The sequence below is a fragment of the Diplotaxodon limnothrissa genome, linkage group LG9 (assembly GCF_057381915.1).
Source record: "Diplotaxodon limnothrissa isolate DT_005_m linkage group LG9, D_limnothrissa_male_GT1.1, whole genome shotgun sequence".
Classification (NCBI taxonomy): Eukaryota; Metazoa; Chordata; class Actinopteri; order Cichliformes; family Cichlidae; genus Diplotaxodon; species Diplotaxodon limnothrissa.
In genome coordinates, this window is record NC_140604.1 from 9366347 (window position 1) to 9382611 (window position 16265).

A 16265-nucleotide genomic window follows, 5' to 3' on the forward strand; every position below is an offset into this window, starting at 1 on the left:
ATCCTATCCTCACTTTTCATCTGATTGCCACCTTTCAACCCTTATCAGTTCATCATATTAATGTCAAATCACTACTCGCAGCTGCTTGACACACAGATAAGAAACATGGCAGGCTTCCTTTCCAGTGTTTTTGTGATATATTGATGATCTGCATATTTCTGGCAGCTGATCCGAATAGTGTGTACACAACTACAACAAGAAAACATTACCTGTAATGATTATATCTATCCCCCTCACTGAAATGGAAACACTACACAAACCTTTACATAAACCCATCTGTGTTTTTTATTCATTTATTTGACAAGCAGCAGGATCATGTTTGTCTTTATATTTGAAAGTAGATACAATAATCAGTATAACATTTTATTACAATGTTTTCCTAACTTTAATACATTTAACAAAGAAAAAAATAAACACACAACAACGGCAAATGTGAGAAAAGAAAGCATTTTCTTTTAAAAGTGTCTCCAATTTTTTCTTTTTTCCTTTATTTTCTGTTGTAGTTTATCAGCTCTCCGCTCTCAAACAGCTACAGGCATTCTCTTTGACGCACACGTGCGTGGCACTGGTGATGTTGTAAACAGCTTAAAAATCAGAAAGTGGGCAGGGTTCGGGAGGAGAGCCTTATGAGTGATGATGACGTGACACGATGACTTTTCTTCTTTTCAAAGATGGAGGCACCGGTTTCGCTTTATTTTGCTGCACGGGGATCGGAGCAGACAGTCCAAAACCAAATGAATGAAGGAATCCGTTTCGTGTTTTAAACCTGTTATCAGTCAGTCAGTCAGTCACAGGGGCGGGTGTTTCTGTGGCTCGACTCTTCTGCTTATGCAACGTAGCTGTACTCATCTGCCGAGGTCTGGCTTCGCTCGATGTACTGCTTGTCGATGAGCACCTCGATGCACTTCTTGATCATGCTGATACTGGGGTTGAACCTGGCTTTGGACTGATTAATGACCTGGACACATGAAGTTTCATATGTAAGCAGAAATATAGATGATCTCAAAACAGGTAACCATTTAAAAACACTTATGCACATGCTAAATTTACTCCTCGGGCTTCCAACAGCCCTTCATTGCGAGCATCAATTCATTCAATCCAAGTAAATCCCTCTGACATTGACCTCAAAGACTTGTTGGCACGTACGTTTCTTTCTATCAACCTATTTGAGACAAAAGCTTCTGCTCACCTCCTGGATGAGGGCATTGTGCCGGAGCACCTTGCGGGCTTTCATGATTCTCACTATAGCAGCTTGTAAATACATTTTGCGGTCCTCGTCGACAGCGCTCCTCGTCTGCTCCATCTCCTAAACATGAGACAATTCAGGGGGCACGTTTTTAAATGTCAAACACACATGTATATACACTGCTCAGTTATCTTATAACAAAGCACCGAGACAGATCAAAATCTATTTGCCTGACCTGTGGTGTGTCTTTCTGCATTGACGTTGTGATCTTGAACTTAGTCCTTTTACTAGTGAAACTCATATTTAGTGAAAACGTCGACTCGGTTTCAATCTCCTCCTGTGAGAAGAGGGAAAGGATTCTGAATTTAAAACACTCTTGGTGCTTAATGGAATATTAGCTGAGCTTTGGGATCCACGTGATCCCACATGAAAGCTGACACCTTTTGTGAGTCGTGGTTGAGCATTTTGACGTCCAGCAGGGACTTTATTGTTTTCTGTAGCTCCTTCTCATTCATCTGCGTGCCATCCTGCAGCTCCTTATAGGTCACTGTTTGGCTGTTGTTGAAGGCCAGCAGCACAGCCATCTGGTAGGTGGTCACCATGGCAACGTAGGGCTTGGATAGATAGTTCATCTTTACTTCACCTGTGCAGGAAACAAATTACATTTGCATTTGTCAGTTAGCATGAGTCCAGCTCGCTGCTTGTTACTACCTTCATTCACCTCCGTGCATGCTTGTCCTGCATCCTCAACTGCTTATCTCACTAGAAGTTTGTTTCGAAGATTTCGCCAAACCATAATCATGCAACTTCTGGCATGAGACACCCATTTGCAGGTCCCATCTTAGTCTGCTCAAACTGATCTCATGGTACCACAAATGATGAAAATAAAGTCTACATGTGTTAAACGGGCTTTTTAACTGCACACTGGACAAAACCGAAACACGTCCTCAGCACAAACACAGGTCCGTCGACCTTACAGTGAGTGCAGAACCAGACTTATGGGATTCAACTTTAATCTCAAAATGCTAAGAAGAGCTAAAGTTTGATGTGTAAAATTTGATGTGTAAAGTTTAATATGTTCTTCAGAGATTATTACATACCACAAACGTCTCTCAAGTGGAGAGTGATAACTTTAAAATGATTATCCATCATCTTGACCCAGAATGGGTCATGGTCTGAGAGCATATGGAACCTGTCTGAAGTGAACTCTTGTTGAATAACTGATAAATCTGTTTACTGATGTCTGTATGGGTGTGTTCCTGTGACTATACAGCAATCAGGCATAACATTATGAGCACTAATAGGTGAGGTGAGTAACACTGATTTTCTCTTCATCATAGCACCTGCTAGTGGGTGGGGTATATTAGGAAACAAGTGAACATTTTGTCCTCAGGGTTGATGTTTTACAAGTGGTCCAAGGAATAAACAATAGTGAACCAGAGACAGAATCAAGGGTGGCCAAGGCTCATTGATGAAAGTGGTGAGCCAAGGCTGGTTGTGTGGTCCGATCCAATAGATGAGCTACTGTCGCTCAAATTATCAGTTCAAGAATGGTTTGTGGAGCACAACAACGAGTTTGAGATGTTGGCTTGGCCCAGATCTCAATCCAATCGAGCATTCGCGGGATGTGCTGGACAAACAAGTCAGATTCAATGAGGCCCCACCTCACAACTTACAGGACTTAAAGGATCTGTTGCTAACATCTTGGTGCAGATACCACAGCACACCTTCAGGGATCTAGTAGAGTCTATGTCTCGATAGGTTAGAGCTGTTTTTGCATCAAAAAGGGGACTAAGGTGACACAATATTAGGCAGGTGAGCATAATGTTGTGCCTGATGAGCGTACACAGGACGTAACTTTACTTTATATTACCTGTCAAAATATAGGAGCCAATTCACTAAACTCTGGCTTCAAGGATTATTTGTCACCTAATGTACAATCAAATCACTGCTATGTGACAACTGTGGCTTGTTCTGCAAAGGTTAAAGGGATGTTTTCATGTAACAGTGACTCATGTTTGACGGAATCACTTTAATGGATTGAAAAAGAAAGTAAAGTTACAGATTCCGTGCACGATCCTAATGATGTATGCATCATTTTCACACATGCATGTCCCACTTCCAGGGAAACAAATCTCTGACATACAAAAACATATAGTTTGGTCCTTCATAACAGTACTCCCGTTTCTGTTACGCTTCCTGTTTGTGCTGAAAATGGTGCCTTGTTATACTCGCATCTTGCATAATTCTTGTGTATTTGTGTTACCTGTGCAGAGATAGTGCAGCCAGGTCAACTTTCTCCCACTGAAGTGCTGATTATAGAACAACTCAAACTGAAAAGGGAAGGTGAAAACAAGGTTAGTCCAACAATGTGCTCCTTTGATCAGCATCACTCTTTGAGTATTATGCAGCGCTCCTCACCATCTGCACGCTCTTCTCTAGTTCTTGAGGGATGGCAAATGTGGAGGAGGGGACGTGTGTGAGAGGCCAGGCTCCAGCCTGCCAAGCGAGAGCATACACCACAACATTACAGATTAAAATGTGGGACACAGGCTAAAGTTTCATTGTGAAGCATTTGTGTTTACTGACCTGTAATACATAGATCTGGAAGCTGATTCCCAGGTCCACCACTGTCTCCTGTGTCTTGATGAAATTGTTGAACTTGTTGTTGAGGTCAGCACTCACGCTCATGTCTGTGTACATTCTGTGGAGTTTGCTGGTGAACTCATAGCCACAAGCTTGCTGCAGGGTAAGAAGTAGTATGAGCAGAGGTGCAGTAAAGAAGGTAAATGAGAAGCAAAACAGAGAACCTTAGGTGTCTCATACATCACAAGTCCAGCTGTGGATTTACCTTAAGTTTGTTGATCATGGCTTCTTCTGAATCCATTGACAACGATAAACCATGTATTAACCGCTTTGCTAGCATTCTAGCGTAAAACTGTAGAAAAGGGAAAAAAAAAGAGAGACAAACAATGTATATTTTGGGACAACTGAAGATATTAAAATGAACACCACTATTTTCAGCTCAAAATCAAACTTCAGGGCTGAGTTGTTATGTCAAAATGTGACAACAGTTTTTTTCTCCTTTTCTAATACGCCTTCTTGTTACCTTTTGAAAAATGTCCTTGTCATCTATGTACTTGAACACTGTGATGAAGCTGGTCAGCTTGTCCTCCACTTCATTTTCTGTCATTCCTTTAGCAGACTTTTTCAGTAGATTGTCACAGTATTTCGCCAGCTGGACAGAAACACAAGGAGGGACATGACCTGGTCAAGGCATGGGGTACAGCACTGCGTGATGCTCTGTGTGTGTGTGTCTGTGTGCGTACTCACGAGTTCAGGGGCTTTGCAGATGGACTTGGGCTCCCTGAAGTTAACCACAGACGTCAAAGCCTGAGAAAGAGACATCAAATAAACACTGGCTGTCAAATGACTTGAATTGTGAGAGAAATGAAAATAAACACACACTTGTACATTCAATAAGACCGTGAGGAGTTTGATACCTTATCGAGGGCACTCATGAAGTGCTGATCTCCATTTAGAACTGTGTTAATGAGCTGAACAAATTTACTGTGAACTTCTAGCACTGACTCCACAAACAGGGTTGGCATCTAGGGAGGGGTAGCAGGAGAAAGACAAAGCAGTATAAGTAACAGACATTTTTAACGATAGAGAAAAAACAAACAAAAAATGCTAAAAACAATGGACAGCTAAAAATGTAAACGTAATTAAATTATTTGAGGGAAAAAGTGGGATCATGTATGTGAACTTATCAAATTATCATCATTTGCAATAATATTGATACCAACAGTGCCATCTTAGCCTCTTCCAGCACAACTTCACACAGCACTGCTACAGTCAGGCACAGATCCTCCGCTCACTAACAGCTAAAGTAGTTAAAATTCAAAAAACACTGATCGACAGTTCCAGAGGTCTGTAAAGCTCCTGTTTCGACAACACTGAATTAGTTAACAGTTAGTTAAATAGTTAGCACAAATGTTAACTTGGCCAGCTCACATGTTAAAATTAGCCATTTAACTATTACTAATTACTTGACAGTCACGTTAGCCACTTGTTATCATTAACGTAGAAACAAATAGACCACAGTTAGATACAAGATAAATAATTATTGCAGGTTGAAGGGGTCAAAGATTGAATATTGAGCTGTGACAGAAAGGATTACAGACACATTAAGAACCAGGCGGGTTGCTGGCTGTGCAGAGCAGCGGGGCAACTGTAGCTGAACTGAGCAGAGAGCCCAGAGTGTGGAGAACTAATCCGAGCAAATAAAGAGAGAAACCGGAGCAGGGCAGCCAAATCGGATGGTTTCAGTGCTAAAGAGCAGAGCTGAGGATGTAAAGAGCTGTGGACTGAGGTGGAGCAGTGTGAACAGAGAACTTACAGTCAGATACTGACAAGATGACAAACTTGAACTTTTCTACTTTCACAATAATTTATTAAAATGTGTTTCTTATGTTTTTGTAGCCAGCTTTAAAATTCTTCGTTGTTTTATCATAACAAAGATCACACTTTATTCAAAGCTCACTTTTACAGAATGTTCAAACTGGTACTGGTATGGAGATTGAAATCCTAGTATTGTAAAACACTTATGCCATCGTACATATTAGTGACAATCTGGTTACTAACAAGTCAGATATACAATTTAACTGAACTTTAAGGCGACGAGCTTACTGTACTTTAAACCAAAGCATTTTTAAGCATGCAGTTTCTCATTGGAATGTCTTAGCTAATTACAGCGCTTCAGCTTTCATTTGCATAACACGCTTCAACCTCAGCATGTGTAGTTTTCAGTTTGAGGGTTTTAGTTTTGTTTATATACTTGATTCTTTACCTCATAAATAATGCAACAGTCCTTGGTGATCTGGTAATTTGCCATTGGTTAAGGTAATTCCTAATTCCTAAAGAAACATCTAAAGGTACATCCACAGAGGAAGAGATGGTTGACCACTACCAGGTATTCCAGACTAGTTTTCCTCTGATGCACTTTCCAATTTTTTTTTTTTACATGTCAATCAACTCCCTCTTTGCTGTCATTGGCAATTGCTTAGGTGTGTTGTATGTACAAGTAGAGACAGGCATACGAATGTAGACAGGTGTAATACTAACATTTTCCTGAGAGAGGTTACTGGTTCCTCGGATACCCTCATTGTGGATATGGACTTGCAACTCCTGGATCATATGCGGCAACCCATTAGACACGGCCCGTAACAGGGTGTACATGTTGGCCATGTCTGGACAAAATGACACAACGTTTCACATTACACAGATTTTCACATTAGAAGTGCGTACTTTGTGAGAGTGTATATAATTAATTTGGTGATAAACACTGTCTTCGAGCCATAAAACAAAACAAACAAAAAAACCACAAGCGGACGAACCATCTTTCTTCTCCTGCCGAATGATGTTCTGGCACTCCCCGTGTAGGAACTGCAGATGATCTGCCACCATCCTCTGCTGGCATTCATGGATGACTTTGGCGTAGGAGCTGGGGTGCAGGTACTTCCGACATCTCACTTCTTCATCTTTCAACCGTGCTAACACCTGCCACAAAAGAAAGATGTGATCAAAAGGGCAGGTAGCTTGGTTTCAAATCAAATACAGAAGAAATCATTTGTAGGTCCATGATTATCAGCACTTTAAAAAAGGAGATGGGTTTTATACCTGTACACCGTTATATTTTACAGGAAAAAATAAATATACACCTATACACTTAATGGCAAAACAAACATCTTAATCTGAAACACTCCTTAAAAGACGTTATAAAGCTCTTTCAGGAAACACGTAGCCGATAACAAAGAAGGACAAACAACACTTTTTCCTACACATAGTTGTAAACTGGGTCAGATAAGGAAGCACAAGGACACTATAGTACTATAGAGTCTGCTGCTGCTCTTTCGCAGTCATATCATATATTGATCTATCAAATGGGAATGCTTGACCTTGATGATGACCCTGTTTACAGGCTCAAGGGACAAACGTACAGCATAAATGTGATTACTGCAGTGACTAAGTGACAGAGAAATGGTGTCATGGTAGCAGACATGGCCCAGGAAATCCTGTTATCAGCTTTAGCGATTTAATGATATAGCTAATATTCACATTAAAACTCTTATGTCACCAGACTGACAGGAACTGATGAGTTGATATGAATAACCTGTGGATGGTGGTGCACACACATACACGCAATCATTCACAGAAAGATGCAGTGATAGTCATTAGAAATCCAAGAGTGACTAAAACCAAACCAACTGAGCTTCATTTTGACTTCTTAAACACAAGAAAGCTCAACAATATCAAGACATTTAAAGCGATGCTCAACTACAGGAGCTTGTTCGCTCATGTTCATCCTGGAACACATCCAGCGTTCACATACTTTTACTATCTGTTGTCCATCTTAGCTTACCTTCTCCATATACTGTGAACAGTTGGATTCCTGCAGTAGATTGGAGGCTTCCTGTTTGTAATACTCTCCTGTTTTGGTCAGAAATGGCCCTTCAAAGATTTCCTGATAAAACTGCAGCATAGGAAGAGAACGTGGCATGCACAGGAGTTATCGTTTAATATGTATACACTGGTCTATGTAAAAGGCTGCTTCGTACTCCATGAAACACAAAACTAGTGGTATTCATGGCTGTGAAAGTTGGCTACATTGTTCGTATGGCGCAGAAAATATGAATCCTAAAAAAAACCCCACAAAAACAAACAAACAAAAAAATCCCAAAACAAAACTGTAGGAATTGGATGGCTGAGCTGTTATTTGTTGCCTCACCTTTAGTGGAAACTTCTTCTTGTACTGTTCAACATGAACAAAGGAGTTGATGACCCCATGGATTACTTTCTGGTTGGGATTCTCACCACAACGATCACTGTCAGAGAAGGGGAAGGTTTTTTGAAATGTTTAACTAAATTGCCTTGAGCTAAAATTAGCAGATCTCATTTTTTCCCTTAGCATATGGTAAATAGTTCATAAAGATCATGGATCCAGACTAAGGATGCCAATCCAGTACTTGAGTTTTTTTCTTTTCTTAGTGAGGTAGAGTTGCTCATTTCAGTTTAGTTTATATTATTATTGAAATGTTTAGTGTCCATGTTAGTTTTAGTCATCTGTTTAATCGTTAAAACATGGAGGGTATTTTTAAGGGGAAAGACTTATGAAACACGGAACAAGTATTACAACACTAACAAAACTATGTGAAAGCAACTGACTCATGCAGCTGTGGCCAGAAGTTTACCTACACTCACCATGAGCATGAATGTCATGGCAATTTGGGGCTTTTAATGATTTCTTCGAAGAGTTCATTTTCCAGGATGGAATGACTGTACATCTTTAATGACTTTCAAAACTAAGAGTTGCACAAGTTTGGATTAATTTGGGATTTTCTCTAATTCACACATGGTGGAAAATATCCACACATTCACTTAAATCTTTCATTTAATGGTGCCGTGCTTTCTAGTTAGCGATTGAGTACAACTGACTAGAACGTGTCGTTTTTCCTTCTTTCTTTCTCAGACTGCTGGCTTATTTTTGGTTCCTCGGGTATTTAAAAGTAGAATGAGAGGCAGAGTCTTCCCTCTTCTGTGGAACCAGCTCCCAGTTTGAATTCGGGAGACAGACACTCCCTTTGCTTTTAAAATTAAACTTAAAACTTTCTGTTTTGATAATGCTTACAGTTAGGGCTGGATAAGGTGACCCTGAACCCTCCCTTAGATGCTTGAGGCTTCCCATGATGCACTGCATTTCTTCTTCACTCAAATCTTTTCATTTTCCATGTGTTTATGCACCACTCTGCCTGTCTTTTGTCCCATCTCCCTCCCTTTACCCCCAACTAGTCATGGCAGATGGCTGCCCCTCCCTGAGCTTGGTTCTGTCTTAAGTTTCTTCCAGTTAAAAGAGAGTTTCTCCATTTCCCACTGTTGAGGGTTTTCACTGTATTATTGTAGATCTTTACCTTACAACATAAAGGGCACTGAGGCACCAGAGGAATATAATTGAACTGATATGAAATAAAAAGCCGGGACTGTGCCAGGAAACAAACAAACTGAAATGAACTCTCTGAATTCTGCCAAAGAGAGTGATCAGAATCCAGCCAGAATCACGTCAGAAGCTTGGTAATGTTGCTGACAGCTACCAAAAGCATCTGGCTGAGGTGCAACTTGCTGAGGGACATTTACCTAATATTAGTGCAGGTGTGTGTATTTCAGCCTGCAGGTATATTTTGGAGAAAATCCTAAATAAAATCAAACTAGTGCACCCAGTTCTTATTGGTTTTATAAGTCAGTAAACATGTATGCCTTACAATGCTTCAATAAAAGACTGTCATTAAAGATCCGCACTTAAATCTTCTCAGGCATATTGTGCTGACACATTTTACAAACTTCCCCAAAAGACAGTTACTCTATATAGGGACTGGAAGACAGCCACTACAGTAACTGAACTCAAGGCCAAATGATGGAATAGATGACAGCAAAAATATTTACAACAGACTGTTTTTGGCAAAAAAAGAAAAGAAAAGAAATTTTTAGAAAAGAAATTAGAATAAACATACTTTTTGATTTCATTTAGCAACATCCGGATGAGGACAGCCTGAAGAGGCTCGATCATTAGCTTCCTCCACATATCTAATGCCAACTGCAAAGAAAAACAAAAAGACAGCATATTAGTTCTGCTTCAGCACAGACAAATCCTACATCTAGAAGGGTAGTGAAAGGAGAAATGTAGGCCTATGCAACAGAACACTGATACTGAATCCTGCCAATCTGTCCATTATAAGCACTCCCCTTATCTCCATCTAATATAATCCCAGCGCCCATTGAAAAATAGATGTGCAGCAAAGGTTTTTATGCCAATGCTTAGTACCTCTCCGATCTCCATAAGCGGCTCATTCATGTCCACTCCCCCGTAGCCATACTGCAGGTCAGCTTCTGTTAGTTTGTTCTTCTTGATGAACTGAGTGTTGAGGTACCTGAACAATGTGGGGAGATATTCAAGATGTTTAAAGCATCGCAAAGATTGGAAGGAGGAATAAACACAGGCCTCATGTTTTCTGAAGAAACACTAAAATGCTGCTGACAAATGCATCCTGTTTTCATTCACTCATAGACGCTGTGTGTTACTGGTATTGTTTGGTTAACCTCTTGGTTGCTCACTCTGTGGTTATTTATCTCAAAATTAATGAGTGAAACACAATATCCAGACAGTAATCAATGCTCCCATTATATTTTGTAAAAGCTTTTTTTAGTCTAGTTGCACTTTCATTATTTATTATTTACAAAAATAATGACAAGAAAATGATTTTAAAAAGGTTATCAACACCAGTCAAACACATTAATAATGCTTGGTGGTCTCACATAACAGGATATGCTCAGAAAGATTTGTTTATCTTTGGATCTGTTAACCAACATTCACAGTGATGAAGTTTAAGAAATCCAGATCCTCTGGCAGTGTCCACTGCCCTTTACATTGCAGAAACTGAAGCTGAGCTTCATTTACTTGTTCAGCCAATTTGCTCTGACTGAAAAACACAAAAAAAAAAAACAAAGAAAAGAACTGAAAAACTGTAGATTAAGTAATTAAACTACAATCAAAGCAGCAATAGTACTTTGTGTAGTCAAAAGTTTTTGAATTTTTCCACAATTTGTTCAAAATTGTTTTGGGGGAATGTTAAAATATTAACAAAGCGTTGGTCTTTTTAATGTGCCTATTCACATTTTCAATACCCAACTGTATCATCTACTCTTACTGGTAGCAGTTTATAACAGATACATTTGAGTACTGAGCAAAAATGAGTTTGCCCTTGTGTTCTGTAATGTCTATGAGAAGAACAAGATAACAGTAAATGAGTCAGTAATAGTCCAGAGTTAACACTTACATCAGTGGAAAAGTTTTATTTATTTACCAAGTAGTACCAAACACTGCTACAAGGACGTCTCAGTTTGTAGTACAACTAATTTATATGACAGATAATCAAATTCTGAATGCATTTGCTATTAGGGAGGATTCATATGTATACGCTGCTTCAGGGAAATTACTCACCATAATGTTCATTTCTTATTAATTTTGATGTAAATCGATAAGCTGGACAAGCAGCTACAACACTCTTTCATTACTCAAAATGATTTGACTAGCTGGCCACAAGCACTTGAAGTGCTGAACTTTTCTTAACGTTTCAGCACTAGTGAAGCCACAAGTCAGTCAGGAAGCTGAATGGGAGGAAGGAGGATTGTAGCCTGAGTTGCGTACAAATGAATGAATCCTTAGTATTTGACAAACAAAGCAAAAACTGAGTTAGCACAGCAGGACAACTTCCAGACAAACTGACAACTGCTTTCAAGCTCTAATCCATGATGGCTAATTTAGTCCACCTTAAATAGCGCACAGCTATTATATTATATTTCACAGCTGTGCAGCCTGCCTGTGACATTCAGCCTGTTTTCTCTCATTCACTCTGACTGTAAGTCAACCTGCCAATATACCAGCTAGTGTTGAGTACCAGTAACTGCTGGAGAGCAGAACTGTAGAAATAAAATAGTCATTATTGCTGTTGTTGTTCTTTTTTTATATATATTTTGGGGCATTTTTTGTTCCTTTGATTATAACAGGATAGTTCAGAATTGCCAGGAAAGCTGAGAAAGAGAGAGAGGATAAGAAGACGCACAGCAAATGGCCTGAGGTGGATTTGAACCCAGAACTCTGCAGCAGTCTTACAGCTCATCAGTCGCCTGCTCAATCCAGCAAGCTAAACTTACAAGTTAACAAAGTCTGTTCTGATTCAGTCCAAACTGAACGCAACTACACATGTATTTCACAAATTGATGTGTTAAGAATAATAAGCATCTCTCTTCGATGCTAACAACTGAAGAAATTCACTACTAAAGCCAAGCGCCTTACTTTCTTCTCTCTTGCTTGGACCGACATAAATTACAAAAGCATATGTATGCACAGGGAGTCTGGTGGGTAGCACGCATAAAAATAGATCTAAGAGCTCTACAAGGGAATATTGATTTAGAGTGAATAAAGACACACCGAAAGCCTCTTGGCACCTCACACAACGACATTCAAAGTAATATTTTAAGGGACAAACTAAAGGCAGGAATACTGAGCCTTGTAAAGGAACAGAATTAGTACACTTTGCATTAAGGAACGCTAAACAAACAAGTGGACTTGACAAACACAGAAGCCTGGGTGAACTCATGCCTTCAGTTAAAAGTGAATGTGAAACACCGACTACAGACATGCTTATGGTTTGAATCAGGCAACCTCAAACAACAGAGGCTATACAAACATTTTGTTTATAGATAAAAAGAAAAAAAGGCTGGAGTAAATTGTGTAAATCAACTCTGTGACTCACTGATATCAAATTGAAACACTGAAATTACAGACACACAAAAAAGCAGAAATGTTACCTGTACAAGCAGTCCATGTAGTCGGCTCCTTTACTGTACTCATCCCAGTATCTGTGGTACATCACTAAAACCTTCTCCTCTGATTCCAGAACTTTCTGAAATACACACATAAGCGTGGCAGCTTTAGAGGAAATGCGATGTGATAAGCAAAGAAAAAGCACAGAAGAACTTTTGCTTACCTTGTACAACTGACGAACATGGTTCTCAAGAAAGATTTTGGTCTCTGTGTATAACTTTTCACCTAAAGGCTCTGGGTATGCAACACACAGGGCATAGATGTCACTGGTGACAATGTTCAGGAAGAATGTGAGGGATGTAAATATACACACATTTGCTATTAAAAATGAATAAACACAAATGTATTTTACAATGACAACAATGCTTTGGCAAATCTGTATTTACACTCAAACCCAGTGCTGAAACTTTTTTAAAAAATCTCATGTTGCAGGCTAAATTGGTTAAACATGAAGCGAGCTGGTAAAGTCTCAGATTAGTCTCAGATTTAGCCATTCTTATATTTTGCACAACTCTGTTGCTTGTGAAGCTCGCACACAAGAATTTCACTCACATGTACTGTATCAGTGTACCTGCACATGTGATGTGACAATAAAATTGATTTGATTTGATAAAGGATACGAGAACCTATCATTCCAAGTGGCTCTTTCCACATAGTCGAGCATCACCACAGCCTTGATTGTTGTCAGTAACTTGTTCCATGTCTCGTCAAAATTTACCATCCGTGGCTTTAAGGACATTGTACAGTTTCTCTTTTAGCCTAAGAGAACGACAGAAAAAAAGCACATGAAAAGAGGAGTGTGCAAAGAGATTTTAAAAAGGAAGAAATAAGGGGCTTAGTTCCTGGCTTTCGTTTCTTCATTAACGATGCAACTGTGTACTTTGCTTTATATATGACAGTAACAGTCAACTCAGCCTCAGTAGCAATGGCAACATAAAAGAAATCATGGCAAGGTGTATTCTCTCGACTGTTTATTTTTACTTTCACATGAACCATAATACAAATACGAAAACAGCATTACTCTTAGGGCAAAATTTATATGTAGACAAACAAAAATGAGTGCAACACCATCAGCCTGTTCAGATCAGTTTGGCAGCAACAGATGAAATCAACAGAATAGACAAGTTCACTGTGTCATTATTAGCGGTCAAACTTGGTACGCACTGGTGTCAGCATCACGTAGCAGACATCCTTAAGCACGTTACCTAGCAATATTAGTACCAGCTTCTAGGGTGTGCGCCGGTACCATCACAGATTACATGACCAGAAGGTGAAACTGGGCCCAGTGTTATTTCTTGTCATTCATATCACTTAATTTCACGTCACAGAAAACACTACTACATCATCAGCCACTTCACATTTACAGATGTCCGACATACAAAACGAAGCATTATTAATAAACATTCCTCTCGTAGTCGCGCTTAACGTAGCTAAGTTAAGGTTACTAGCTAGCGGAATGCCAATCCCAAAATAGGATGGCGAGCTAAAAGGCTAACTAGCTTCTAGCAAGCTAACTTCTTCCTGCTCAAGTCCGCACAGTTTTGGTGAATCAGCTAGCAGTCGGCTAGCAGCAAGCTAACAGTAGCTCAGCTATCGCTAGCAAAACTGTCATCTTCTTCACAATTTTCCCACATTTACACTGACAGCTCGGCAGAACACGGTGCTGCTGTTAAACAAAACAGTTCACTAAGGTCGAGCGAGGACTCCTGGATAGTACTTACCTCTGTACAGTAATTACTTGTTATAAAACTCCGATTTCTCCGCTGTCACAGGCTTGATTTGTCTCACTTACAGGTCTTCCCTACCTCTTGGATTATACCATTTTGTTAGATGCCGATGTATTATCAAGATGGGTGATAGTCATAAAATATACTGTTACCATTCCCTGTGGTTACTTGTATTGAATAATAGTTTAATACTTTAAATAATTTATTCCAAATCTGTTTGTAATAAAAATAAACCCCTTAAATCAACATCACGAGAACACCCATTTAAAATGGTATCGCCCAAACTACGGCGACTGCTTAGGGATTGACCATCAAAAATGTCATATTCTTCATATTCTCTGGGTTATCATCGGAAATGTTTTGGTATTAGAAAACGTGTTTTTTTGTTTGTTTGTTTGTTTGTTTACCTTAGGTCTCACAAATATGCAGCACCTTTACCAGGCAGCTCAAGAGCCAAGCTCCAATTTCCCTCGAGATGAATAAAGTATGATCAATCAATCAATTCTCACAGTAAAAGCCGACACAAACCTGATAATTGTGGAAGAAAATTAATCAAATAAAACTTGTAAACTGTTTGAAAATGGCGTTCTCTTGCACTTGATAGGTTTACGATACTAACAGCTCAGTATTCGAATAATAACAATTTCAGTTCGTACTGAGCCAATCAACCAATCAGAATGGGCAAGAGAAAAAACACACTGCCTAACGGGCTCACCGATACACACACACGCCAAAAATAAATAAATAAATAAAATAACTCCGTCAGTTAATCATCATCATCTACTAAGGTAAGAGTTTCTTTTAAGACTCATTCACACAAATACAGCATTGTGTACATACAGGCCGTACAATGTCGGCACAATATATTTGTTTACTAACAAGTTCTAGTTCTAGCTAAATGCTTTACATGTGCTAAAACATCAGTTAGTTGCCAGGACGCTTGACCAACATGATATTGTTTTTTACATGACCATTTAACATCTTTTTACATTGGTTACCAAATATGTGGCAGCTGATCGCAGCAAAAGGTTATTGATATGAAACAAAATCTCAACTGAGCCAGTGTCTGTCGTCCACTTTTTGTTCCATTTTTGTTAACCAAAATCTGGCACATGTTACTTACAGGGCAGTGCAAAAGTCTTTAGGTATCCCTCTTTTCTTTATATTTTACTTCCAATAAGGGTCTTTCAAAGTGTTTCTTTGGTTGCTTTTTGAATTCATTTTCAATTTAGTCTGATAATTAACCTGATAATTTTCAGAGGATTTTTTTAACCTATGAATGATGAAGAGGTGAAAACAGCAAAAAAACAAAACAATTTGAAACTAGATATTTAGACACTTTTTTATTTGCACTCCAGTAATTTATAACATGTATAATAACATGTAAATTGGTCCCATTTATGAGAAAAAAACAAAATCCAAAATACAGATATAACACAGCTTGACAGGAATAAAATAGCATTTTTGGAAAAGAGCTAAAGAGCTATTAGCTGAAAATTTAGCATTGCTTAGCATAGCTCAGCATGGTGCTTGCAGTCTTTAAAAAAATGATACTGCAAAATAGCAAACAGAAGAAGAAGTGGAAGGGTGACTGTCAAAAAGCCATTCTTAAGATAAGAAAGGTTTGCCAAATTACATAATAACTGGACTGTGACATTAAAAGCATACCTGGATTGAAAAACACAATGCAACACTAACAGTCATGGATTGGCCTCCCCAAAGGCTGGACCTGGACATTATGGAAGAAGCATCTTGACAGGGAAGGGAACAAAAAGAGAGAAAAATAAAAAGACAAGCTTTGAATATCCTTTAAGAAGCCTGTTCGTGAAAATAACTTTTTTCTTTTTTAATTTTGCTTATATACCGTATTTCCATGCATGTTTAGACACGTTTCAGTAAATCACTGCAGCCA

General features: G+C 39.0%; 1 protein-coding gene across 1 annotated transcript; it reads right to left on the reverse strand.

Annotated features, from left to right (window-relative positions):
• Positions 1–431: 431 nt before the first annotated feature.
• Positions 432–14421, reverse strand: cul2 (cullin 2). The gene is made up of 21 exons (XM_085361931.1): positions 14348–14421; positions 13247–13385; positions 12790–12892; positions 12611–12705; positions 10065–10170; positions 9754–9836; positions 7977–8073; positions 7611–7721; positions 6586–6748; positions 6314–6438; positions 4690–4797; positions 4520–4579; positions 4296–4424; positions 4038–4124; positions 3776–3928; positions 3608–3685; positions 3453–3519; positions 1627–1829; positions 1422–1523; positions 1190–1306; positions 432–958 (listed from the first exon to the last, which is right to left on the reverse strand). Exons 2-21 carry the CDS (start codon positions 13363–13365, stop codon positions 827–829), a joined length of 2238 nt encoding a protein of 745 aa, XP_085218057.1. The 5' UTR covers positions 13366–13385; positions 14348–14421; the 3' UTR covers positions 432–826.
• Positions 14422–16265: the final 1844 nt, after the last annotated feature.

Bases quoted from the DNA above. Each gene is read 5' to 3' on its own strand.
- cul2 (XM_085361931.1), bottom strand. From the start codon at position 13,365: ATGTCCTTAAAGCCACGGATGGTAAATTTTGACGAGACATGGAACAAG. The intron at 6,439-6,585 runs GTTCGTCCGCTT...CATTTTGTCCAG, and splicing joins TCGGCAGGAGAAGAAAGATG to ACATGGCCAACATGTACACC. The intron at 4,425-4,519 runs GTGAGTACGCAC...GTTTCTGTCCAG, and splicing joins TCTGCAAAGCCCCTGAACTC to CTGGCGAAATACTGTGACAA.